Genomic DNA, 27,111 nt, shown 5'->3' on the forward strand with positions numbered 1-27,111 from the left:
GGACTGAGTGAGCTAGTGCTTTAAAGCAGTAAGCACAGTGTCTGGCACTATTTGTGCTCAACAAATAGTAGCTTTTGGCGCCACTAGTAGGTGACCATTGGGTTGCCAGGAGGATGACATGTCTTAGTGTCTATAAAGCACTTGGAATAGCTCTTGGTTCATAGCAAGCACTCAATAAATAAATGAATGTTAATGACCACCATCATCTTCATCTTCACCATTGCCATGATTTCTGTTATTACTAGCTACATCCTCTTTAACAAGAGTTCTGTAACTGTTTTATGATTAGAGACCTCATTTGGGGACTAGGGCATTGGGTTATAAGTGAGGAGACCTGTGCAGGCTTGTCCTGTCCCTAACCAGCCAGGGTGTGATCTTGGATAAGAGATGCTACTTCTCAGGGTCAGATTTACCCTAATTGTAAAAAGAGAGGAGTTTTCTTAGGGGGAGCCCTGCACTCCTTTCCCATCCTAAGGCTCTGTGAGTATCAGCCTTCCCTAAGGATGCCGTGTATGCCCATCACTGGGCCAGACCCCAGAAAGATATTTATCCAGTAGATGTTTCCTGAATGCCTTCTGTGTGTCAGGTTCTGAGGGCACCACGGTGGGCAAGACAGCCATGCCCACAACTCTCTTGAAGGTTACACTCAAGACTGAAGCCCAGGGGATAATCAGAAAAAGAGTTTTAGCTTACGACTTGGTCCAATTGAATCTAAATTTGGGGTGATGCATGAGTTGATGGGGGCTGTTTTACCAAAGTTCCACCCAGTCTCTGATTTAGAATTTGAATTCACCCTTTGAATGCTTTGAAGAGCATTTTACATTTTTTTTTTCTTATTCAGCCCCACGGAGGCATTTCCCCAAGCAAGCAAGTTAGAAACGGAGCTTTGAAAATCATCACTTAGGAAGAGATGTGTCTCTAGGGAAATAGCCCCTGGAAGAAAACCCCTGCCCTTCATAACCCGTTATATGATTCCTTGGGCAGGACAGAACTTCTGAGATCACCACATCAAAAGCCTTATTTTATAATAAAAGGAATCAAGAGTTTAGAAAAAATGTATCTCAGTTTTGTTCCTCTGGACGATACACATGAAATTGTCTTTCCTCTTTTACTTCTCATTTGTTAATCCTTGGAAAATTTACTTCAAGAAGAGATTTTTCCTTCCTTCCTTCCTTCCTTCCTTCCTTCCTTCCTTCCTTCCTAACAGATCACAGGGTGCCACCATTGACTTCCAGAAACAGCCATCCTTTCACAGAACCATTGTCTTCTCCCAGGGAGTGGTACTGGCAGGTAATTTGTAACCTTCCCTAGCACAAGTCAATATCAAGTTGGGGAAGGGTGGGCAGGGCTGGTGCAATAGCACCATGTCTGGAGTATGATCTCAGGTCTCCCGTGAAGGCAAAGCATAGGGTGAGGAAGATAAGAGTCCTGCTCCTGGCGCCCCTCACTGGCCACTGTGCTAGGGCACTGAGCCCCTGCTGGCTGCTCAAAGTTGGGGTGCTTCCAAGGATTAAATAAGTGATTGAGCTTGAAACTTGGCTTGAAAAACAGATATAGGGGGCTGCGGGGATTCTGGTCCTCTGCTTCATGTCCTTCCTCCCCCAGTCATGGCAAATCCCAGATGAGTTAACAGTGTGTGGGGCAGACTGGGGGTGAGACTGGAGGAGGGGCTGAGGGAGAGGGGTCTCAGGCCTGGGTCAGGACTGGTCAAGTCAGGGGGTCAGACTGAGGACAGGGGCACCAGAAGGGGGGATAATGTCACACAAGATGACACAAAATTGTTAGACAATTTTCCCCAGTGTGGGCCCAAGCAGGACCACCCCCCCAACAATTAAACGCATCCATAGCACAAGAGCCCTGGGATTTAAATATGTCTGTAAATGCCCTTCTTAGCTCAGGCCTTACAGCTTATTTCTGGATACCTTTAGAACAACCTAATGTGGAGAGTAGGGGCTTTACAACACATTTGGCAGGAAAGTGCAGCATTATGTGCAAAGTGATTTCCTGATTGCGTTTTAAAACGTAAAAGTCACTGGCCTATAGAAGAAATTCGGTAAAAGTTCAGTGAATGGACAAGCGAGGTATGCCTGAATGGGTGCAGCTCTTACGTTTTCGTAGCAGAACAATGGACAGCTGCTGGTCCTTCCCTCACATGTCAAGGTCAGCAAGTGGTCTGGGCCAGGCAGAGCCCACATCTGGGAGAAGAGTGTGGGAGCCGCGAGGAAGGCCCTCCCCACCGCGTCCTCCATCACCTCAAGACTTGTCTTGACTGATTTCCTTTCCGATCCACGTTTTTGAGGCGAACAGTTACAGAACGTAGCGTTTCTCTATCTCAGCGTGGGAGCATGTCGTGTATTAACTGAACACTATTTGTGAAAGTTTTCTGAGCTCTGGGGGAAACCGAGAATGAGGAGGAGGCAGAGGCAGAGAAACGTTTGGTACTTGAAGAGCACTGGAGTTCACAGAAGGAATTCTGGGGTGGCCAAGATGGGAAGGGGCAAGGATAAAAGGAGAGAGCAGGTGGTGGCGCCTGCCCCAGGTTTGAGTCCTTAGGGCCTTGGCATCCTGGACCAGGACTGGCATTTCCCTTTTGAGGGATCTGTCAGCTTAGCGAGCCCTCAACTAGCGCCGACAGTGAATGAAATAACAGATGGGACAAAGGAGGGGCGCACGCGGTGCGGGACTAGCCCCACGGAGGAAGGGACTTTCTGCCCACTCTGCGACCTCACTTTCTCTCTGCCCAGGACCAGGAGGCTCTCCAAAGGGGCCCTCAGAACCCTGGCTGCCCACTCCCCCCACCTGCCTACAGCGGGTTGAAGGCTCTTTGTAGCGCCGAAGCGGAGAGGGGCCGGCCCAGGGGCGGGGCGCGACTCTCAGCCTCCAGGACCCACAGCGGGTGCGTCCCGCGCCGCAAGCGCGCACTCTTGGAAGTCCAGCGGCAGGGCAGGGGCTCGCGGTCCCCCCGCTCCCCGCGGAGAGATCGGGAGAAAAGCGAGGGCTAGACCGCGTGTCTGGGCACCCCCCTCCCCAGCCGCCGAAGACGAGCGGGCGGTGGTACACACTTTCCCGAAAGGTCTCCATCGCCGCGCTGCGAGCGCACAGGAACCCGGGGGCCCAGGGGGAGCCGCGGAATTAGCTGAGCGTCCAAAGCCAGGTGAGGGCGGGGAAGGGATCTCAGCTAACCCCCGCGCGCTCCGCCTCTCGCGGTGTCAGCCCACACCCCTGTGCTGGGCTCCCGGGCCGGCGGGAGACGCGTGTGCGTGTCTGTAGGTACTGGGGACACTCGCCTTCCCGGGAGCCCCTGAAGAGCCCCCACCCTCCGCCCCGGCCCGGGGATCCCCTCCCCCAGCACAGAGATCCCCGCGCGCCCCCTGCCCACTTTGCTAAGGCGAGAAAGCGGCCGAGCAGGAGACAAAGAAACTCCTGCCTCCTCCACTCTCGGCCCCTCCGCCCGCCCCAGACACTCCCGGGCGCCCTCCCTCGACCCCGGCGACAACGCGCGCGGACATGCAGAGAAAGGGAGGCAGGGTGGGCGAGTCCGCTCCCCGACGCGGACCAGCTGGAGGCTGGCAGTGCTCCCTGCCCGGGGACTCCCAGTGGCAGCCGCGCCCCCACCCTCCGCCCCCCAAACAGTCCCGGGCTCCCGTCACAGCCACCCCCGGCCAAAATCGTCCCCCGGCTCTCCAGCGGAGCGACAGGGGGGCGCGGCGCACACAAAGCGGGCGTGAGGGAGGATGCGGAGTACCAGGGTGGTAGGAGATCCCGCCAGGGCTCGGCACGGGCCCAGGCGCAGCTATTTACCCGATTTCTTCTTCGATCTCCGAGATGTCTGCGAAGATGAGGAAGACCACGAGCAGCGTGAGCGCAGCCAGCATCCAGCTCCGGAACTGCAGCTGCATGGTGGGTTCGCGCCCACCGGGACCCGCGCGGGCCGGCGCGAGGAGCTGGGGCTGGAGGGCGCAGCGGCAGGCGCCGGAGCCTCCGCGCGCGGCGCCCAGCGGGGCAGACACCCTGCGCTCCAGGCGAGTCCGGGCCGGCGGCGGCGGCGGCGGAGACAGCGGCAGACAAGGGTGGCTCAGGCGCGGCGAGCCGGCTCGCTCCCTCTCAGCTGCCGTCCGCCCCTCCTCTCTACTCTCCTCCCCTCCCTTCCCCCGCCCCGCGCGGGGCTCCGCGCGCAGTTTGACAGCTTCGCTCAGCTCCTCTGCCCTCCTCCTCCCACCCCAGTCAACTCCAGTGTCCAGCCTCCCGCCTTTGCGCCTCCCGCCTTTGCTTCTCCCGCCTGGCTTCTTTCAGCTCCCGAGGGCGCTGGGATGTGGCCGGAGCCTGCCACTCCCCGCTTAAGGAGGCTGGGCTCGGGGCACCGCGTGCGTCCGCGTACAGAGCTGAGCCCAGGAAAGAGCGCGCACCGCCCGGCGTACCCCGCCGGCTGGCAAACGCCCTCCCTCGCCCGCTCTTTGTCCAGCGCCCTCGGTTTCTCACAAAGTTTTCCCGACACAAAGACCAACACCTGGGGACAGCCCCCAGCGCGCGGCGAGGAGGCCGTTTCAGCCAGGCAGATGTTTCAGCAGTTGACGAATTAGGAGGGGTGGTGGAGGAAGGGGAGGGGAGAAGAAATATCCAGGACAGGCCAACTTCGGCAGAGATTCAGACCGCAATTTGTGGGCGAGGTGCTCGACCGCCGAGAAACCACCGCCTCCAGGCGGTCATCTTGGTCTCCATTGATAGACCCAAGGAGACCGGGTCCAGAGAGTCCCCTGAGTTGACTGAGCTCTTGCAGCCTTGGCTAGAACCCTGGCTCCTGCTGGAGTGGCTGCTCTACCCACAATGGCAGACCCAGTGCCCGCCCTGCCTGGGCCCTCGCGTTGCTAATTCTGAGCTGGGCTTCATCTTACCAGCTCTTGCCCTCTCCCGGCAAAATCAATAATCCCCGCCCCCCTCCCCCCCTCCCCCCCGCCCCGGAGTCCTATCTTGATCTAAAGGTCTGCTAGAAAATATGGCTCCCACAAGGGGTAATGCCCCCCGTGCTGAATATTTTATGCTTCCCCAACCTTAGACAGCTTAACTTAAATTACATTTTGCACCAACCATTAGCCTGGGGTGGGAAGGGCCCCATTAAGTTTCACTGGAATTAGATAATTACCCAAATTTTCTTTTTCTTGCACTAATTGTAACAAACCTGAAATCAGGAAACTTCCCAGAAATGATAAGCTGGTTATGAAAGTGAGAAGCTATATGGAATGTCCTCTCTGGAAAGCCCTGGTGAATGAGTGGGAGAGGCAGATTGGCTGTGCCCCTGGGGCCACCCATACAGAGCCAGGTCCCAGAGGGGCTTGGAGAGGAGCTGGCAGTGTCTGAGCCCCTTCAGAAGAACCCTGGGTTGGTAAGAGGGCCTTTTTGATTTCCCCTCCAAAGCATGGGCTGTGCCCTGCCTCTTTGCCTTCTTCTGCCTCTTTGTGTGTAGGAGTTGTATTTGTTATCATTTTGCCTTGTTTTTCTGAGATGAATGGTTGGGATTGTGGAATAGGGAGAGGACAGAACAGGATACAGCTGTTACGCTGCTTAACATTTCAATCACTCATCCATTCACTCCATCACTTGGCAGTATTTATTGAGCACCTACTCTGTGCCAGGCTCTGTGCTAGGGGCTAGAGATAGCATAAGAAGAGAGAGGCACATGTTTCCTGCCCTCTAGTGGTTCATGGTTCACGAGGAAGACAGACCTGGAAATTTGTAGTTGTGGTAGGGGCTGTGAGCTACAATACAGCTGTGGCCTCTTGAATAGCTTATAATTGATTAATAAGATCACCTGCAAAAGCAAGAAGAAACTGGCTGGCCTCTCTCTCCCAGGCTCTCTGCTTCTCTACCAACTACACTCTTACTATGCGGAACATCATGGAGAGATTGCCACGATCCTAAATTTATCCCAGGTCAGGTAAACGTCACTGCTATAAGCACTGCTACAATAGAGTCTATTTCCACTTCCTATTAGGTGACCCACGTTATCATCCCAGCCTCGGAGGCTTCCTTCTTTGGACTCACTTGAGGAGTCATTATGAGTGGCCAGGAGGAGTAGAAACTTGGTGAACAGTTCCATCCCTTATAGAGAAATCCTTGTAACCAGACCCAAAGAGCAACATCCCTCAAGTATATCTGCTGGGAAATAGCACTAGCTTTGTAACGTGAGCGCTGTCCTTGCACTGAGAGTCATTGAGATGGGATTTTACTCGGAGAATAATAGGGAACCCTTGTGATAGTTGATTATAGAATGCTGTCCCTAAGCACTTGGACTTGAGTCTGTGTGGGCCAGCTACTTTTACAGTGATCTGTGTACATTCACCGCCCCTTGCGGCTGTCTCCAAAAACTGAGTTTGTTCCTGGGATCTGGAAAGAGGAAAAATGATTGGATCAAAAGTGTCACGTCTGCTGATGCTGGGTAAACTGCCGTGTGGGCGCACGCTTGGCTTGGCCATCCTGACCCCCTCCTCTCCTTCTGACCCCTCTGTTTAAGCGTGACTTTTTCCTGTCTTGGTTTGTCCAAGAAACTGGAAGGTCCCACAGTAATCATTTCTTTAAGCTAAGTCATTGAATGTTTGGGTTAAAATACAGGAGTTTATGGGAGTGGCGGCAAATGAAAAGTCACTACCACCCATTAACATTTTAGCTCAAATTAATAGTCTATTAGCTATTCCGGCACCTAATCAGGCCCCGGGAAGTGCGTATTAATGGGGGAAAGAGGAGCAGGAATCGCTGCAGAGCCCTGAAGGGGCCCAGTCGAGTCACACTCAGTCATGGGGCGGTCCCTCCTCATCCCTGACACTGGCTAAGGGCGTGCTTCCCCTTCCAGGGGCCACCTTCAGGAGTGTGGACTGCCACCCAGAGCTGAAATTCGGAGAAACTCAAAATTGCATGTACCATTTACACATCTAACTAAACTCCCCCCACCTCTCACCCCCAGATATATAGACTTTTCACCAGAACTACTTCTTAGGTGGTAATGAAGAATCCTTTTGGCAATCCTTTCACATGGGCACCACCTTCTGCATTTTATACTGGAGGAAACTGAGGCTCAAAAGAGCCTAAACTGCCCAAGATGTTTCACCTGGCAGAGAGGAAATTTTAATTCACTAGGCCTCCCCTGGGCCTCAGCAACTTCTGGGATCAGATTGCCAAGGCCCCCTCCAGCACTCCAGGCAGTTCTAAATGGATTTGTAAGCTACCATTGCCTTTGATTCTTACTGTATCTTCTTAGTTCTGGGATGTCAGGATTCAAGGAACAAATTTATCTTCACTCCCTGCACACCCTTCATCATTGGAGAGACCATGATCATAAATCTCAATTTTTGCCTTTCCACATGAAAGAGCCTAGGCCTTTCAGTCAATCCAAATTTGTTTTAAAAACTCAATAATAAATAATAATTTTCTCATTCAAAACTCTTACCTGGTAGCTAACACCCTTGAACTCTCTCCGAGAGAGAGAGAATTTTGACATTTTTAACATTTTAGAATGTTAAAAACCTGCAAAGTGGTAATGACCTGACTTTTTCATCATCTCTGAAGCAGAAGCTATGAACAGCTATCGGCGGGACACGGTGGGTTGGGGGGTGTAAAGAAGTAGAATATCATAGTTGGAACAGACTAATAGGCTGTTGTGTTTCTGCACCTCCAATAGCTGAGAGAACCTGCCTTCCTTTCTGAAATTTACTCTAAATTTGAATGTTCTCAGAAATGCAACTTTTCACCCTTCAAAATCAGAATCGAGCCATAACAAGGAAAAGTAAACGGGCACATTTGCATTCCATCTGTAGCTTTTGTAAGTGGTAAAATTGTATATTAGCCAAAGAAAGGAAGGAAATATATCCAGGCAATTGCTGTAAATGTTTCTGGGATTATCAGGAGGAGATCTTGGAAGGGACTTGGGAATGTGCTCCCCAGGGAATTGAAGGTGTTAGCAGAGAGTGGGGAAATGGTTCATTTTTGCTGGGATTCTTCTAACCCTTCAGGCGGTATTAAAGGTGGTTTGAACCAAAGCATGAAGTCAGGTACCAGATGACAAAGATAAAATTAAAAGAATGTCCTCACTTTGCTGTACATCTGAAACTAGCACAACTTTGTAAATCAACTATACTTCAATAAAAAAGGGTTTAAGCAAAAAAAAAAAAAAAAGGAATCATACAATTAAAAAAAAAAGCATCCATGATACCAGTCCTTTGTCAGATACACATATTAAAAATACTTTCTTACAGTCCAAAAAAAAAAAAAAAAAAGGAATGTCCTTTCTCTATTCTGACCAGTGCTTCAGCGAAATTATCACTGCGATCCTGGAATCAGCTTTCTCTGAGTCAGCTCGCCCAACTTTGCTCAGAGTCCAGCATGACCCCCTCACCTGCCACCACCCCTTGAGGCATCTGAGGAAGCTGGTCTGAGCCGGCCATCCCTGGCACTCAGTCCTGTGTGTCTTCTTTTAACCTCAGTTTGGATCATGGACCTCCATATTTTCAGAGCTGGAAGAGTGGGTAGAGACAGCTCCTGGCCACTCATTTACTTAAGTGTTGCTGCATCACCTATCATGTGTCTGGAACTCTGCCAGAGGGCTGGGATGTAGTGGGGATCCGTAGGCACAGTTTCTGCTCTTCTGCAGCTTGGAGTCGGGGGATTTTACAGATGGAAAACCCTGGGACCCAGAGACCAAAAGACTTGACCACAGCCCCACTGCTAATTTCAGAACTGGGAACAGAATTCAGCTCTCCTGTCTTCTAGTTGAGTTCAGTGCTAGCTCTCCTGCACATACCAATTTTATTTAGTTTTTCATGACATTTCAGTGAGACTGTAAATTCTCAAGGGGTGTGGACCTCTATTTCTCTTCTAGTCCCATGTTATCCACTGTGGTAGAACCTAACTCAATACCTGTCCCAGCCATGGCCAATCTCAAGCCCCAACCATCACCTCACTGAAGGCAACGTTGAGAAGAGTTGATATAGTATTTCTACCATGTACAGACCATACATGAAATAATCTCAAGAACATAGGTAAGGGACTTCCCTGGTGGTGCAGTGGTTAAGAATCCGCCTGACAATGCTGGGGGTACGGGTTCAATCCCTGCTCCAGGAAGATCCCACATGCCGCGGAGCAACTAAGTGCATGCGCCACAACTACTGAGCCTGTGCTCTAGAGTCTGCAAGCCACAACTACTGAAGCCCGCGTGCCTAGAGCCCGTGCTCCGCAACAAGAGAAGCCACTGCAATTAAGTAGCTCGTGCACTGCAATGACGAGGAGCCCCCGCTCGCCACAACTAGAGAAAAGCCCACGTGAAGCAACAAAGACCCAATGAAGCCAAAATAATAATAATAATAAATAAATAAAAATTTTTAAAAAAAGAACATAGGTAAAATGTAGAAAATAAAATTAAGAAGTGATGCATTCTGAGTATGTATTTCCTTTAATATAATTTATTTATAATGTATTAATGTAAGTTTATATACTTTAATGTTTAATGACAGCCCTGTTTAACAATCAGGCATTTCCAGCACAACACTGGTGACCAGTGGCAACAGGAAGTTGCCACAGTCACATCATCCTGGTGAGCAGGTTTGGTGAAATACCATTTCTAAAGTAGACTCCAGATGGGATAGTCTCCAAAGCCATGGCAGCGTTCATCAGAATATCCACCTGCTGGGATCTTAGCACAAAACACTGGTTAAAGGGGAGTGCCCCTTGGCCCCAAGTGGGTTTCTTGTACAATGTCCCTTTAGGACTCCTCTTCTACTTCTCCTCAAATGTATTATTTGTGGTTGTACATCTTTTTTTCCCAGTTCCCCAAGTCAGGTTTAATAAAGCAGATTGGGAAAGTTGCAGAAGGATCAAGAGACCAGTGGTTTTATGAGTGTATTAGTCTGGATTAAGTTTAGCTGCAAGCAACAGTAAACACAAAATGCCAAAAAAACAAGTTTTTGTTTTGTTTTGTTTTGTTTTTTCTCATGTGCGAGTCTCCAAGCACATAACCAGGGCTGGTTTGGCCATGGGGTCCCCAGGGTCCTTAAGGACTCAGGTCCTTCCAAGTTTCATCTCTCTCATCCCTACAGTGAGGCCCTTTCCTTGTGACCCATCACATCCAAGTTCTAAGCAATAGTATGCAGGAAGAGACAAAGGCAAAAAGAAAGTTCTTGAAACTGGCCACATGATACTTCTGCTTCTGCCCCTTTATCCTGAATACTGTCATGTGGCCACGCCTAGCTGCAAGAGAAGCATGAACAAATCTTTATTCTGGCCTTCTATGTGCTCAGCTAAGAAGTCTACCATGGAAGAAGGGAAGGAGAGATGTGGGGGACATCTCTGGCAGGCTCTCCCACAGTGGGGATGGAAGAGACCACGGCAGGCTTTTTCTCTCCCACCTCCAGCTCTGCGCACAAACCCTCATTAGGCCTGCCTTCAGATGGCTGTGTGAAGCAAGGACTTGCTGGAAGTTGCTGACCAGAAATAAGCATGTGTGTGGGTAGCAGAGCTGTTTCTGTAGCTGAGTTTCACATTGTTGCATTTTCTGTTTCTTAGCACCCTATTTTCCTACCTTTATTTCATTGTTATCACCCTAGAAGGCAGTGCAGTGGTTTGTATTAAGCAGGTATTTTGATTCTAATGCTTTGACATCTGGGTCCTTGCTGACCCTGGAGAGACAGACTACCCTGCCCAGGGTAGTCAGTTCCTAGAGATGGTAAAGGATTTGCCTGGAATTGTGCCTTTCACGTGCAAGCCAAACAATCCAGCGTCCACACCCCAACCACCTCTTTATGGGGTTCTCAGTCCGGGCCACTATCCCCTTGTCCTAAATACCCTAAGGCCAGTACCAGATACCTAGAGACAGCCCCTATGCCCCTGAGCCCACTGAAATTATGCAAACCAGCCAATCCTAAGCCTGTTTATCCTGCCTCACCTGTTCCTTTCCATGGAAACCACAATAAAGGCTCTTGCCCACATTTTTCCCCTACATATTCTGCTTTCTGACTGACCCTGGTGCTTCCCCTGGTGGTCCTGCATGGCATGTCATGCCCCCTCCTCTTGGAACTGTGAGTAACAAACTATCCTTTCGATGGTCTCCTGATCCATTTGCCTCACTGTAGCTGAATAATAACACCTACATTTAAAAACAGAGCAGTGCTCCTCAAACTATTTATGGTGCAGGACCAGCATTTTTATTAGGTTTTAAATTGCTCATTGATTGCAGACCAGTGTATGTCCTTCTGCATGACTAGCATGCAGTTCACACCATGGGCTACTCACTGTGGGTGTCAGGCCTCCCCAAACCCTCTTCATCTAGAGGAGCCCTTAATCACACACAGAGATGTTGCAAATGTGAAATTGTTATAAAAGTTTCTAAATGTTTGTCTTTACTTTCTGTACTTATCTCAGCAGGGATCAGTAACATACAGTTCACACACCAGTACTGGTCCGTGGACCACACTTTGAGTAGTTCTGGTTTAGAGTTGATTTCCAGATCATACAGATCACTGTTCAGAACTTAGCTTCTTGTGTGATCTTGATTCAAGTTTCAGTCTCCTAAATATTAAGTGAGGAAAATAGCAATACTCAACTCACAGATTTCAGTGAGAATGAACTAAGATAATGTATCTAAAGTACATGGAATTCTAGCATAAAGTAAATGCTCATCACATATGGACTTTCATTTATTATTTAGGATAATGCAAAAATAGAAAGGATATATATATAAAATGTGAGCAGTGGTTATTGCTGGATGGTGAAACTTGGGTTGATCTGTATTTTTCTACATACTTTTCTCTGTTTTATAAATTTTCTACAATGATCATAAATGACTCTGTAATCAAGAAAAATGTCATTAAAATTTGTCATGCCTATTTTCTCTGCACTGAATTTTTTTCTCCCAAAGTTTAATATTCTTTCTCAATAACCCAATATAAACACACACATTAAGAAAATTGGTTTTGCAAACAATTTCCAATCTTTCTTTGATGTTTTGTAAACATCTACCTAGTATTCATATTGCAATTTCCAATGAAGGAAAGCACAGCCTACAAAACCTTGCCCCACTCATGTTGGGAGCCTTGGAGATTCTTCCCTCTCATATACTTTTCATCTGATATCACTGATCATCACTTAACCTGGATTTCTCTGTTGGTTGTTCTACATCTCAGCCCAGCTCCAGCTTCTGTAGCAAAGGGGCGATTCAGAGAGCCACCTGCAGGGAGAGGAGACAGTGGCTTAACGCCCACATGGTGCCCCAAATCTTGCAACTCCCAGGGGCTGAGGGGGCCTCTTCCACTCTGCCCCACCATTGCTCAAATTTTGCTGACCATGGTTTCACGCTGGCAACAATACTGACGATCTGTTAAAATGAAGGGTGAGGGTGAAAGAAACATGAAGTTCATAAAGACATCCTTTCTTTTCAAATCTTCACAAATAAAGTTCTTGGCCAGGCCTTCAAGGCATCCTATGGTGCACAGCTCTCTTTGAGAAGAATAATCCTCACTTTAAATGCAGTTAGGTGACCACTACACATCTTGAAATATCCTCTTTTTTGCTGGGAGGAAATTTATTGAGATGAAAAAGAAAGCAGTAATTTAAGTTTCCCCAGACAAATATATTTTGTTTTAGAAATTTATTAAATCCAAATTGTCTCAAACTCTTCCAAACTCTAAAAGGGTATTATTACTACTCAACATTTATTACAGTGAACATTTTTTTGGAAAGACTGTCTTTACCACCAAGTAGAGTTGCATGTTTTTATGTTACAAATATTCTTCATAGTACATTGGAATCCCACATGCAATTGAAGCTTAGACTAAAAGTTTACCTACAGGGAGATAATTTGGACAATTCTGAATGATTATGGAGATTTGTAGCCGTGTACCTGCCTTTACATCAGCATATTATTGGTGATAGCTATGATTTACTTGCTTCCAAGTCCTTAGTCAGTAATAGAACCCCAGCTATAACCGTGATCCAATGAAGAAATACAGTCCATTTCTTAGGTTTCTGGAAATTCACTGAGATGACAGATGAGAGCTGGGTCACACTTTTGGTCCGAAAGCTGTTTAGTAAATTTTCCTGAGTGGCCCTGGGAGCCGCCTCTAGCCATCTGACATCAATGGGAGGTAGATTGGGCATGTAACAGCCACCCTGCTGAGCACTTAAATTGCTCACATACTGAGTCAGAGAAATGCCACAAGATTTTCCCACTATAGCAGCGCATGGGTCCGGGAGAGATTAGGAAGGCCAGTTTACTCTTTCAGTTTTCTTCCAAAAGGAAAAAAACTGGGGTCTCAGATCCAGAAGGGCCCCATTGTGGGTTATTTTACCTCTGTAAGTGCTCATAAGGTCCTCGGCCAAACTCTTTCACATCCACTGATTCAGCTCTTTGTGTGGATTGTGCTTCTAGAGCTTACAGGGAAGGTCAGGAAGAAAGAGAGACCCAGTGACAGCTGGAGAACTTGGAAGACTTTCTTTACAATGTCCTTCCTTTCCCCTTTCCCTCTGTCTCAATAATCCCCGTTTGGACCATTTGATGAGTTTTGTAATTCTTTTTTTTTTTTTTTTTGGTGTATAGTTGATTTACAATGTTGTGTTAGTTTTAGGTGTACAGCAAAATGAATCTGTTATACATATACATACATCCACTCTTTTTTAGATTCTTTTCCTATACAGGCCATTACAGAGTACTGAGCAGAGTTCCCTGTGCTATACAGTAGGTCCTTATTAGTTATCTGTTTTAGATATAGTAGTGTGTATATGTGTCAATCCCAATCTTCCAATTTATCCCTCCCCTCCCCTTACCCCCCAGTAACCGTAAGTTTATTCTCTACATCTGTAACTCTATTTCTTATTTTGTAGTTTTCAAGATATAAGTGAGTTCCTTTGGCCTTTTATAACAACCCCCCCCCTCACATTCTCAGCACTGTCATCCTATTTTCTACTTGAATTGGTAACTTCTTAGCTTTTATGTGTTTTATAAACCTTTTGTTTTTTTCCCTATGGTTCAGCTCATTTCAAAGTATACTACTCTCCTGTGGTTCCAGGCCTAGCAAAGGGGATGACATCTTCCCCTCCCCTTCCTTACCATGTCTGTGTGCCAGCCGCTGGGAGGGGCAGATGTCCTTCATGCAGGATGAGTGCCCCAGGATCAGACCACAGCTGGCCTCTGGCAGAGGTGTGCCACTGCAAAGGGAGAAAACAAAAGCAAAGCTGCATTCATTTCAAGCTCCATTAGGGGCATGTGTTGGGAAAGGAAATCAATGGGAAAGATGAAGCTGGCAAGAAAAGAACTTCTTTTCCTTCGTTTCTAGAATGGACTTGACCACAAATAACGACAAAGCAGAAATCACTAAGCGGCATCTATTTTTAAAAATAGGGAAATTTAAAAATCACATCCCAGAAACATTTTGTTGTTATTTCTAAAGCATAGCTAAAAAAAAAAAAAAAAAAAGAAAGAAGATAAATACTAAAAAGATTACTGCCACTTGGTTCTTTTTTCCTTCACATGGCAAAATACTAGCTGGGACTCAGGACAAAAGTGCACAGCTAGCCATTGTGAGATTGTGAGAGGGAGACTCTTTGAGTGAAGCAGGAATTGTCATTCCAAGGTCGCTGCAGCCGTTTGAAAGGATAAACTCTTAAGCATCAATAATATTGATGATTCATTGTTATTTGCTAGATAATAGAAAACCATTTTACAGTTTTGCTTTCAGAAGCCGGTAAAGAGAGGGCTTCCATAGGGAGGGGTTTACCACTCAAAAGTCATCCTCATTCACTGACAAAATAAAATATAAAAGGTATTTTCAAAGAAGATGTGGATAGGAATATAGTTTTGGATGTTTGTAAACTAGTCCCTGCAGAATCAATCCTTACTCTGCATTCATACAACTTGTGAATTTATGGCCGTTCCACAAAAGGAGGAAATTTTTTCTATCAGTCATTTGATTTCTTTTATGCAGTCAGTCCTGGATGCTTTCATTTCCATTCATTTGATAAGCTTTTCCCCCCAACTGCTTTTTTTGTCCTGCTGTAATAGCTGAGGGCAACCACCAGGTGGCACTGTGCAAGATGTGCGGCGGGGCGGGGGTCGGGCTTACCCACAATGAAGTGGTATCCCTGGGCTGAGCCAGTGCCAGGAAAGTACTGGACCACGAAGAGTCGAAACGGAAATTGAGAGAATGGGAGTATAGCTAGGAGACAATCACCTAAAGGGGCAAGAATCTTACATTTTGCTTACTGACCTGTCTCAGAAGCCAGTTTCAATCACAATGTAACTGGAATTGAGATGAAAAAGTCGTTACAGTAGTATCTCTGGAAATCAGTATCAAGGCAAACAAGTCAAGGGGAGATGGATGTGGATTATCAAAAACTGGTTGGAAAATCCGAGTCATTTCTTCAGAGGAATCCAAGGTATTTCTTCAGAGGAGCCCTTTTCTTAATGCCCCTTCTAGCTTGGGTGAAGAAATTAAATTTGAGCAGTTCTTCAAACAATCAATAACAAAAGTCAGTAATAGAATGACACCTTGCACCATCAATGAAAATCAATAATAAATCAACACCTTGCACTATTCCTGTTTTGGGCACAACCGCAGTAAGATGTACATTTCTAGCTGTTTAAATCAAAAAGTTAAAAATGTGAAATGTCCCCACTTTCCCCAGATATCCTGACATATAATTAGACCAAAAACCAGAGTCTTTCTCTTGACATCCCATCCCCTCCCCCAAAGAAAGGGATATAAAACAGCAAATCCACTTCCTTGAAGGAGGAGGAAGAGGGTGATATTAAGACAGTATTTGTGTCCTCACAGCTCACACACCTGCCACAAGATCCTAGTAAACATCTTCCCCTTATGTGCCCAGCTCTGTGCCCAGCAATCTGATTTTTAAGAAACTGAAGCCAGAGCTTTTCCCTCAGAGTCTTTGCAAAAGATCCCCAATTCAATTATGAGGTGACACTTGTCACATGTTGCACAGATATAGCTGCACCCAACTCCTCATTAACTTAATGGATTCCTATAGTCAGTCCTCCAGGAATGTGGAGTGAAGCTACTGAGATTCATGGCAAGTGTGGGAGTATTTATAAATGCATCTCCCATTACTCGCAGGTTCTGAAAATGAGAGCGTTCTACTCCTGTAGCAGGTAGGGAGGAAGGGAACACAGTACGAGAAAAGCTGTCATCATTTGTTCATTCATTTATGCTTTTTATGACACCTAGTTTTGCTTTCCAAGAAGAGAATGCTTATTAATCTTCATGCCCTTTGTCCATCTTGGAGTTCCTGCTGGCCCATTTCATATGACATTTTTGGAGTAAAGACTTAAGTGTCACCTATATGGGGCAGTTGGCTTTGCTTATGGAATGCTTTTTTCCATGTCCAGAGGAAATTATTTTTTACCAAGTGTCTCTCAGGTATAAATCATGGATCATAAACTCATAGCCCAAGTTTACTCTGAGTCACAAAAATATTTTCTTGGGCCAGCAAAGTAGTTTAAAATGTTTTGAGCCTAAAGGCCTTTAGTGGGCCACAGACTTCAGCTCTCAACAGGGTCCACCACTCCCTGTTGTTTTAACATCTAGTCTGATTCACATACCTGTGACCTGTGCTTGGCTCCAGGGGCATCTAAGAACTGGATCTGCGTGAAACTCACATCGTTGTTAGGGAAAGAACCCAGAATGTGTGCACTTTATTGAGGATGGGTCAGCACCTTCTCATATAACAGATTTTAAATAGAGGGGGATAATCCCATATACTGTTCACAGGGGGGTAATTTGGAGCAACTTCTCTGGAGGGCAACTTAGTGATATAATGGAAATCATGTTATATGGGACACCCGTTCTATAGAGGAATTGATGGTCAGTGAGAATGGAAATGTGCAGACCCACAAGGAAGGGGCCTGCTCCTGCACAGCCATTATGCTCTGGGAGCAACAGTACGATTTACAGAGAGGAATGAAGGCCTTTTGTTAACCTAAGTCCATTAAATGGAGATCAGTTAAAAACACCTCATAACATAAGTCTTTAAAAAGAGTATGTCCTCAACCCAACAATTCCACCCATCTCTAGAAATGTTTTCCTAAGCAAACATATAAATGAGTGTGGAAATGTTTAGTTACAAGGATGTTCACAGCAACATCGTTTACGGAAATGGAAAATCAAAAACAACCAATTGTCTGGCAGTAGGGTTTCATGAATAAATCATGTGATGGCTATTCAGTGGAATACTATGCAGTCCTTAACTCATAAATAAGTGACATTTGTGTATATAGAAGTTAGGTTGCATTTTAGCCTAAGTGTCCATCAACAGATGAATGCATAAAGAAGATATGGCACATATATACAATGGAATATTACTCAGCCATAAAAAGAAACGAAATTGAGTTATTTGTAGTGAGGTGGATGGACCTAGAGTTTGTCATACAGAATGAAGTAAGTCAGAAAGAGAAAAACAAATACCATATGCTAACACATATATATGGAATTTAAAAAAAATGGTTCTGAAGAACTAGGGACAGGATAGGAATAGAGACACAGATGTAGAGAACGGACTTGAGGATACAGGGATGGGGAAGGGTAAGCTGGGACGAAGTGAGAGAGTGGCATGGACATATATACACTACCAAATGTAAAATAGATAGCTAGTGGGAAGCAGCTGCATAGCACAGGGAGATCAGCTTGGTGCTTTGTGTCCAGCTAGAGGGGTGGGATAGGGAGGGTGGGAGGGAGACGCAAGAGGGAGGAGATATGGGGATATATGTATACGTATAGCTGATTCACTTTGTTGTACAGCAGAAACTAACACACCATTGTGAAGCAATTATACTCCAATAAAGATGTTAAAAAAAAAGTTAGGTTGCATTTTTAGTAAGTTGAAGTATATAAAACAATGTGATCCCACTTTGCAAGCATAAACATGTACATATTGCATGGTGGAGTGGGTATCGTCCAAGATGGTGCCCAGGGATGTCTGCCTCCTGGTATTCATGGCCTTGTATAATCCCCTTCCAATGAGTAACTTGTTTCTTACCAGTAGAACACAGCAACATTACGGGGATTTCAATTCTATAATTAGCCTACAAAAGTTTGTGACTTTTGTCTTGCTATCAGACTCTCTCTATTGTCTTCTTGGCTTGTACATTTTGATGAAGCCAACCACCATGTTGGAAAGGCCTATTTGGCAAGGAACTGAGGGAAGCCTCCAGCCAACAGCCACTGGAGAATTGAGGCCCTCGGTCCAATAGCCCATGGGGAACTGAATCTTGCTAGCAACCATTGAGTGAGCTTCCCCAGTTGAGCCTTCAGATGAGACCCAGCCCTGGCCAACATCTTGTTTGCAGCCTGTTGGAAACTCCAAGAAAGAGGATGTCCAGAATCCTGACCCATAGAAGCTGTGAGATAGTAAATGTGTGTTGTTTTAAGCTGTCAAGTTTGTGGTAATTTGGTACTAATAGATAACTAATAACTAGGATAAGAGGGAGGTCTGGAAGTATATATTGGAAAATATTGGATGTCAGTATGTCTGGATGGCATGAATGTAGCATTCTTAAAATGTTTGGGGGCTACAAATCACTTACATGTGATACTGGCAATCTTTTATATTTTATTCTGATGAAAAATTTGAGATTTTGACACTGTTATTGAATGAACAGAAGAGTGTCTTAACAGTTTACAATGTATTTGGCTGATTTCATATACTTATGTCGGAGCGATCACGTCTCTGAGACACGCTATCTATTTATGGTGGGCTTTATGATTTGGGGTGACTTTAATTCACATATTTTTCCTCCTCTTTATTGCAGTTTGTGTTCTCTGGAGGCAGGCACTAAAACAGAGTTTAAGTTCCAAGATTGTTAGGGATCAACACCTGTGAAAGCAGGGGGAGGAGTGGTATTGGGTAGAAGGAGACAGTGAACTACAGTGCAGGTCTTATAAAACCTCATCCACACAGAGGGGAACCCTGGAGCCAATATTGTCCATCAGATGTGTCCTGAATGGGGTCAGAATGGATGGGCCTCTGTAACTCTGTTGCTCAGCCACTGGATGAAGGCTGCCCCGAGAAGGGAGTGACTTCTGACGCCTGAGACAGACCTGGAAGGAGCTGACAGCTGGAAGCTGTCTGCTGACCACACCTCCCACATTGGACAGCATGTCCTCCTTCAACGGGCTCCTGAGCAACTCATTCTTGTGTCAGCCACAATGGAAAAGAGGAAAGGGAAGCAAGGCTGGGCTGAGGGGAAAGTTGTGCTACTATGGGGGTTTGGCCAAGTTGTGCTTGGCCAACCACACAGGGAACTCTTGACCATATTTGGCCCATCAGAGTTTCCCCCATTGGGTGGAAAAGGACAGATTTATATTCCCCACAGTGGATAATTGGATGTGTTAGCCTATGAAAGGCATGCCCCCGGTCACTCTGTAGCTGAGGCCAACCCTGAAGGAGCTGATGGCTGGAAGTTGTCTACTAATAGCACTCCCGCAGCATCGGCAACAGGACCTTTCTTCCACAGTGATCTTGTGGATGTCTCTGTGTCCACAGTCTGCTATTTGCACTACTCAGATCCATTTCTTCATATGCATTCTCGAGCAGCCTCACCAAAGTCCAGTGATCTCCCCACTTCCCGTGGGAAACTTAGAAGAGGAAGATTAGAAGGAACTAACAGCAGCTGGTCTTGGGGTCCCACCTGGAACTCAGTGTTCTCTCCACCACTACCCAGCCTAGATTCCTCTCACCCTCAGCTAACACTCCTGCTGCTCTCAGGGGCTCACTTGCTAAAATACGCAGAGGTCTGAGTCCCTGGTCACCAGGCCTTTCTTGGGCCAGGGATGCTGCACTTACTCATTTACCTTTATAATTGGCAAGGGGGTGGGGACCAAAAGCCACCCAGTAGATCATCTGGAGCTCTACCTCCTCAGTTTCAGGGACAATTACCCCTGTCAAGATGGAGATTCCTCACTTTGCCTGTTGGTCCCTGGACCTAAAGAATTTGACATGACCAGGTGGCAGCCATAGCTTATAATTCAGTGGGGCTCTTGCTTTGGTTCTGGCAAATGTATACCTCCATTGGGAACCAGGACCTGTAGCTCTGAAGAATCCAGCTTTGTAGAGAACAGAAGCACAGTGTTCTTCACTGGGTCACTGGCAGGGATGTTAAATATGGCCATTCCTGTTTCTACCTCTTGCCTCCCAGACCCATGCATTATTCCTACTGGGCACACAATACCATATAAAAGTCTCTAACTCAATGTGTATACTGCATCCTGGAGAGCGGCACCCCATCCTCATGGAGTATTGCATCCAAGCTGGTGCTTCAACTGAGCCTTCAGAAAGCTATTCCATTGCTCTATGAGGCTGGCAGCTTCTATTCATATTACCCATGAGCTATAATGTATTCTTACTATGGTCCAATTCTCCTTCTGCACAAAGTGAATGATGAGGTGCACTGCATGAAGTAGAACCCACTGGAAGGGTTTTCCTCACCTCTGACTTTCAAAGCCACCCTTAAGCAAGGCTCTAGAGCAACTGCAATGGCCATCCACTTTTAGCTTGTATTCACATACCAAGATGACTGTCTTAGACAGCTCAGCTGCTATAACAACATACCATAGACTGGGTGGGTTAAATAACAGACTGGGTGGGCTAAATAATAAATACCATAGACTGGGTGGGTTAAATAACAAAATACCATAGACTGGGTGGGTTAAATAATAACAGGTGGAGCTGGCTTGTAGACAGCTCCCTTCTCTCTTTATCCTTACATGGCAGAGAGAAGAACCTTTGGTGTCTCTTACTCTTCTTATAAGGGCACTAATCCTGTCATGGGGACTCCACCCTCATGACCTCATCTAAACCTCATCACCTCCCATAGGTCCCTCCTCCTAATACCATCACATTGAGGGTTGGCACTTCAACATATGAATTTGGGGAGGAGGTATAAATATTTAGCCCATAACATTGACCCATCTGTAAACCAAGCTTGGGTTTTTCCTCCTTCAGCTGGTCATACAGGCTCCTGTATCTGATGAGCTGAGAGTGAAGTCATGAGGATCTAGGCTAGCTGTTCATGCAGCTTGCTTGCACCCTCTGGGCTAACCATTGTTCAGTCTCATCCCATTCATTTTTGTTGGGCTGCTGCTGAGCCAGCCCAACCTGAGGACATGATGACAGACTTAGACCATGGTGGAAAATTCTGGACTCGTGGTCACCTTGTGTTCCATGGTCAGGTGCTTCATCTCTACCAGGAGCTATTTTCTAAAGGTGTATAATTCTACACTGCAGATCTATGGCCTTGCACAACCCTGGGTTCTGCACTGTGGTTATTTCACTGGAATTTACCATTTGCTTCACACAACATCTTTGCCCACCACCATCAACTCAATAGCATAGGTTCTTCTGGGTCATACAGCTCAAGTAGCAAGACTGCTTGCACTGCAGTCTAGACTTGCTGCAAAGTCCTTTCTGGCTCTGACTCTACTCGAAGTATACAGTATTTCATTTCACCCAGTTTATGAGCTGGAATAGTACTGCAAAGTATGTAATATGATACATCCAGAACTTGACAAAATCTACCAGTGTTTTGTCAAGCACTGTGCTTCCTTCCTTCTTCATGGTGGGTGGTATAAATGCAATACTTTACCTTTTACTTGGGAGGAGATGTCTTGGCATGCCCCTGACCACTGTACCCCTAAAAATTGTATTGATGTGGCAGACTCTGATTCTTCCTTTCACCCTCAGGAGCATATGTGTCATACTAAAGCATCCCGTGTGCTAGCCAATTCTTTCTTATCTGACCCAAATTATTGCAATATTGTCAATGTAGAGGATAGACTGAATGTGCTGTGCTGTGGGATGTTCAAAACATTCATATCTCTTTTGCAGGGAGAGTTCATATATCCCTGGGACAAAATTATGAATGCATATTGTTGCCTGTTCCATGTGGGTGCAAACTGTTTCAGATCCTCTTTTCTGGTAGGAATGTAAAAGAATTCATTTATCAAATCAATTACCACATATCATGTACCTGAGGCCATGTTAATTTGAGCTAACAAAGTCAGTACATCTGGCATGACAGCTGCAATTGGGGCTACAACTTGGTTGAGTTTGTGGTAGTTTATTGTCATCTTTCAGGATCCATCTGGTTTCTTCCAGGGTCCAGACTGAGGCATGTATGGAGATAGCATATTCTGACATCTTTAGATCATGAGTCAGCAAACCTTTTCTGCAAAAGGCCAGATAATAAATATTTTAGGCTTTGTGGCCATACAGTCTCTGATGTAACTACTCAACTCTGCTGCTATACTGCAAAAACAGCCATAAACAATATGTAAACAAATGAGTGGCTGTGTTTCAATAAAACTTTATTTAGAGAAACAGGTGGTGGGCCAGATTTCGCCTGTGGGCTGTAATTTACCAGCTCCTGCTTTAGGTCTTTAAGAGTGTCAGCAATTCCTGCCATCCTTTCCAGGACGTGACCCTGTTTTTGATTTGCTCTCTTGTTTTGGAGGGGGATGGAGAGTCAGGCCAAGCAATCAAGCAGTTCATAAGGTTTGCTTTCTGCACTTTCATACATTTGATTGGTAAGAGAACAGTGAGGCAAAATGCAGTTAGACAATATATTTATTAGTCCTGGCACAAAATGTTTGCATGGATTCCCATTGTCCCCCAAGCTCCATGGGACAATGTAGAGGGGGCTTAGTGGATGCTACACACACACGTCTATGTCACAGGCAAGGAACAATGAGCTTAGGAAACGCTAAATCCTATATGAGGCTGCTGGCAAACACACCCATCCTCCTCTCCAGAGAAAGATTAGGCTTATTACTCTAGAAGGGAAGAAAATCTTCTGGGAGGAGGCAGATTTTATCATCCTGGAAGGTGTCTAAGGGTCTCTATCTTAGAGACACTATTTCTAGCTTCTAAGACTGTCTGTTATAGAAACAGTCTTGCAGGGTGCTTGGCTCAGAAGATGAGCAGAAGTGTCATAATTATGGGGAATTACCTCCAAACAAGGACAGAGTTCCAAGGCTTCCCCTTTGCCTTCCCCACTATGATAGTTCCCACCCCACTGATCAAGAATCCTGTATAGGGGTTGCACCAACTACTGAATACATGAATCCCAAAGATGCATATCGAGCCCACAGAAGTGACCACTAGGTGGGTCCATGGACCCAGTGGATCAATTGTAAGTCAGATCTTGGCCAGGACTCCACTTATTACCTGGTCCCTATTTACCCCCGACTCTAACAGAGGGGGAAGGAGAGTGATACCTTAGGTTTCTGAGTATCAGTGTTAGCTCAGACTTATGTCCAACAGTCCTCCAAATGTCTGACTGTTCCCCTTTCCCCAGTGTACAGCTACCCAAGTAAACGGCTGTAGGTCCCTTTGAGGAAGGACTGTGGGAGTCATTACTGTGTACTTGCCATGGAGTTGTAGACTCCTTCCTCCTGGGACAAAGCCACCTCTTCAGTCAATTGGTCTGAGTCTGAAAACTGGCTCAAATCAAAAATATGGATAAGAGGATGTGACGTTTTATTGGGGTGACAGCCTTCAGCCTTCTGTTCATCTATTCCTGTTTTCTTCTGGTGGTACAAGCTTAATGGTACCATTGTGGGATGCCCATCTATCTCACCTCTAGTGACATTATGTTCTGTTACTTGTCTCCATAACAGGAATTTTCTGTGGGTCTAGCTCCCTTGGATGCCACTCCTATCACAATTACTGTGTACTCATCACAGTAACTGTGTCCACCTGGGCTTTATTGTTCCAGGGTCCTATCATCCCCATTGTTCTCAGTGTGCCTAGCTCTGTAACAGCCTCTCCGCCACCAGCCCAGGCTTACAGAGGAGAGCTACTACTGAACTTTTTAGTGATGCTGGTGTCACCCAACCATTGACTTTAGAAAGTGGTGTCTTTTTCGAGACTTCCTTGGAACATGCGTTGAAACTTCTGGCTTTACATTGTGTATCCACTCCAGCCCATCCACCTCTCTGAGCCTTTTAATCCCTTTCTCCAGCATCTGCATGGTAGTTCTGGCATTTCAACTTCACCTAGCATGAGCCATCACTACTCCATGCTTCTAGGTGCCATCCTTGTGGCAAGTCAGCACCATCTCCTGGGGTCCTTGCTAGGGTGAATCTTGTCCACTCTTAAATGAAGTCCTGAGCCTTGGCCTCAGTTTTCTTTGTCCTCTCACTACAGGAGATGAAAGCCCCTTTTTTGGCTATCAGGGAAGACCTCTGGCTTTCACACTTGACTTTTGTCAGCTTTTTGTGAACTTTCTCTAGGGTATCAGTGGTGCTTAAAAATAGCCATCCAATCCATTGTCTTTATAGGTGCTATGCCCCACCCCCACCCCAATACATTCTTGATAAGTTGCACCAGCTAATGCATTCCCTTCAGCTGGCTCACCATTCCAATTGATCAAAGGTGAGAATTCTAACCAACGAACTATCTGCATTTTAACTACCACCAGTCATGGGGTTTTCATTGCCAACCAAGCGGCCAGTGATCCTCCAAATCTTCATCCTATTGCCTGCTTTCTTGGACCACTCCCAGTACTGGTTATCTCCAAGTAGATGCCGAGATGGGAGTTTTTAATGGGGCCCAACACCTGGGAGAGGCAACATGATTGGGCAAAGAAGGAACAAAATTAGCATGCATGCTTGGTAAAGCCCTGGCCAACCCCTCAGAGAGTTCTGAAGCATGCATGGCCCATCAGAGTTGTCCCCTATTGGGCTGAAATGTCCGGGCATCAGTGATGAGTCACTGGGCATGAACTCCCCTGGGAAGGGCATGTTTTTGGGCAAGGTGGTGCTCAGGAGCTGAGGCAGACACTGAAGGACCTGACATCTGGAGCTGTCTGCTGACTGCACACCTAGTAGCTGGGGCAACAGATCTTTCCTTGAATGGGAATCTGGGTGAGACATCCCCCTGTCCACCGTACTGCTGAAATGTAATTCCTCATTTTTTTCCCTACAATGTTCATGTATTACTTTTCTAACTAAATTAATAAAAGAAGAAAATAAGACAACATTTTTTATTTCAAGGTGAAATTCAAATCAGATCAACTTCTCCTAATTTGATTATTTGTTTCAACTAATTTGTTTACAATTTCTAGGGTGCAAGGTAGCATATATGATCAAGCTTCCAAACATCTGTTTAGAAAGGGGTAAATTCAGTAAATCAGTTGATCAGTAGATAATTTTAACACCTTTGTGGAGCCCACTACTAGCTCTCAGCTTCTCTTGGGTTGACCACATCAGGTGCATTTGACATCCACACAAGATGAATCCAGATTTCACAGCCAATCAGATAGCCCAGGCTCTGGGAAGTAATGTCATGTGATGTCCTTAGGAAGACAGTGAGTGACAGGCAGATCGTAACCTCATCCCAGTGTGGCATTGACGTGTCCATGTTGTACTCATTTTTGGAGTTCTTTTTTCTCAGTCTGGCTTAGATTCATGTGGCCATTAGAGTCAATCCATTTGCACAAATACTGATTTATTAACCTGAAACAATCAAAGGGAGGGAGTGTCTACCTTTCTTCTCCCCTTTATCCATTTGAATGTTCTCTTTCTGTGAAAGTGCTTTTGGGAGTGAATTAGTAGAAGTCTTTTGCTTTTGAAGATATGAAGACCTGCTTCAACCCTCAGCAGGATGGGACCTCATCCCTGCTTCTGTCTAATAAGATCTCTTTTCTAATTAGAAAAGTCACCTTCTGACAAGAGGCTTTGAGGAGTAAGTAGGAATTTAGTTTCTTTCCAATAACTATGGGAAAACAAGCCAAGAGGAAAAAAACACCTGAAAAATTGTGGAGGGTCTGTCCAGGGGAGGGAAGATAGCACAGGATTTGGTGACAGTCAAGCTCAGGGGTAAAGGTTTAAATACCACCTATTTGTATGAGACTTTGGTCAAATCATATAAACTATCTGAAATTCAGTTTCTTCCTATAAATAACCAAGATCCTGGTGTTGGGCCATTTCTCTGTCCCTTTTCATAGCAAAATGTGCTTGCTGTCAATTCTCTGTCTCCATTTCCTTTATGCTTACTTTCTCCTCAACCAATTCCCAACAGTGCTTTGCCCCACCATTCTGCTGAAGTGGCTCTTAGCTACCTCACCAATGGCCTCCATCTTGCCAACCAAGAGGTTGACCTCCCAGGAACATCTGACTTGGTTGGCCCCTCCTTCCTCTTCAAAGACTTCCCCCTCTAAGGTTCCAGACAAAGCACTCTCTTGGGTGGCCCTTTCTTCTCTTGTTTTTGACCATTTCCTCTTCCTCTGGCAGACCAGGGCCAAATTATGAGTCCCTTCAGATCTTCTGTAGTAACACACTTTCTCTAACGATGTCATCTTGGGGATTCAAGACTTTAAATATTACCTACAGGCTGAGGACTTTCACACTTAGATCTCCAGCCCTGACTTGCCCCTGAATTTCAGTCTAGATATCCAGTTGCTTACTTCACATCTCCATTTGAATGGCTCATCAGCATCTCAAACAGACTCTTGTTTTTTCCCACTGTGCCAGTTGGGAATGGGCTCAGTGAGGAACCGAAGAGCGTCCTTCCCTTTTTACTCTGCTCCCATCAAAGGTGCTGGGAATCCAGCAACTCCATTTCCCCAAATCCCTGACAATGGGTTTCCAGTTTAGATTCCACCAACAAGAAGCCTTTGTATGAGATTTGGAGGAAAGAAGAGAAGCAGAAACCAAATAATTGCTCCTCATGGAATCAGCAAATGAAAGATTTTGCCATGATCCCCAGCAATTTCCTATGAATCATCTACCTCTGAAGCTGAAATTATTTCAAGAGGTTTTCCGAACTTCCACAGCTTCCTCTCTCTCTGTAAGCTGGAGGTAAACCAAGTTACCAGGGGCACCTTTCCCTGACCTGTATTCCTTCTCCGTTTCAAGGGTTTGGTAACCACCTACTACCTTAAATCCTTTCCTGCTTAAAATAACTCAAATTCTTTCACTTCTGGTATATCCTCCAAATCACCAGCCCTCACACATTAGCATGCATCAGAAATACCTGGATGTCTGTTAAAATAGGCTGGTGGGTCCACCACAGAGTTTCTGATTCAGTAGGTTTGGGGTGGGAGTGAGATGATGCTCATGCTGCTAGTCA

General features: G+C 45.9%; 1 protein-coding gene and 2 long non-coding RNA genes across 3 annotated transcripts in view; 2 read left to right on the plus strand and 1 right to left on the minus strand.

The window, feature by feature from the left end:
* The window catches only part of ST8SIA2 (ST8 alpha-N-acetyl-neuraminide alpha-2,8-sialyltransferase 2), a 91,682-nt gene extending 87,622 nt beyond the window's left edge, over positions 1-4,060 (minus strand). The window contains exon 1 of the mRNA XM_082449101.1: positions 3,802-4,060. Coding sequence (XP_082305227.1) covers positions 3,802-3,899 — 98 coding nt within the window. The 5' untranslated portion in view covers positions 3,900-4,060. The remainder of the gene's footprint in view (positions 1-3,801) is intronic.
* The window catches only part of LOC309654686, a 1,153,334-nt gene that overhangs the window by 333,544 nt on the left and 792,679 nt on the right, over positions 1-27,111 (plus strand). The gene's annotated exons all lie outside the window — the stretch shown is intronic.
* LOC309654689 lies at positions 3,845-9,519 on the plus strand. Its single transcript, XR_014260415.1, has 2 exons — positions 3,845-3,900; positions 8,867-9,519. It is a non-coding gene; the product is annotated as an uncharacterized lncRNA (long non-coding RNA).

The sequence above is a fragment of the Balaenoptera physalus genome, assembly GCF_965194825.1.
Source record: "Balaenoptera physalus genome assembly, chromosome: 2".
In the NCBI taxonomy this organism is placed as follows: Eukaryota; Metazoa; Chordata; class Mammalia; order Artiodactyla; family Balaenopteridae; genus Balaenoptera; species Balaenoptera physalus.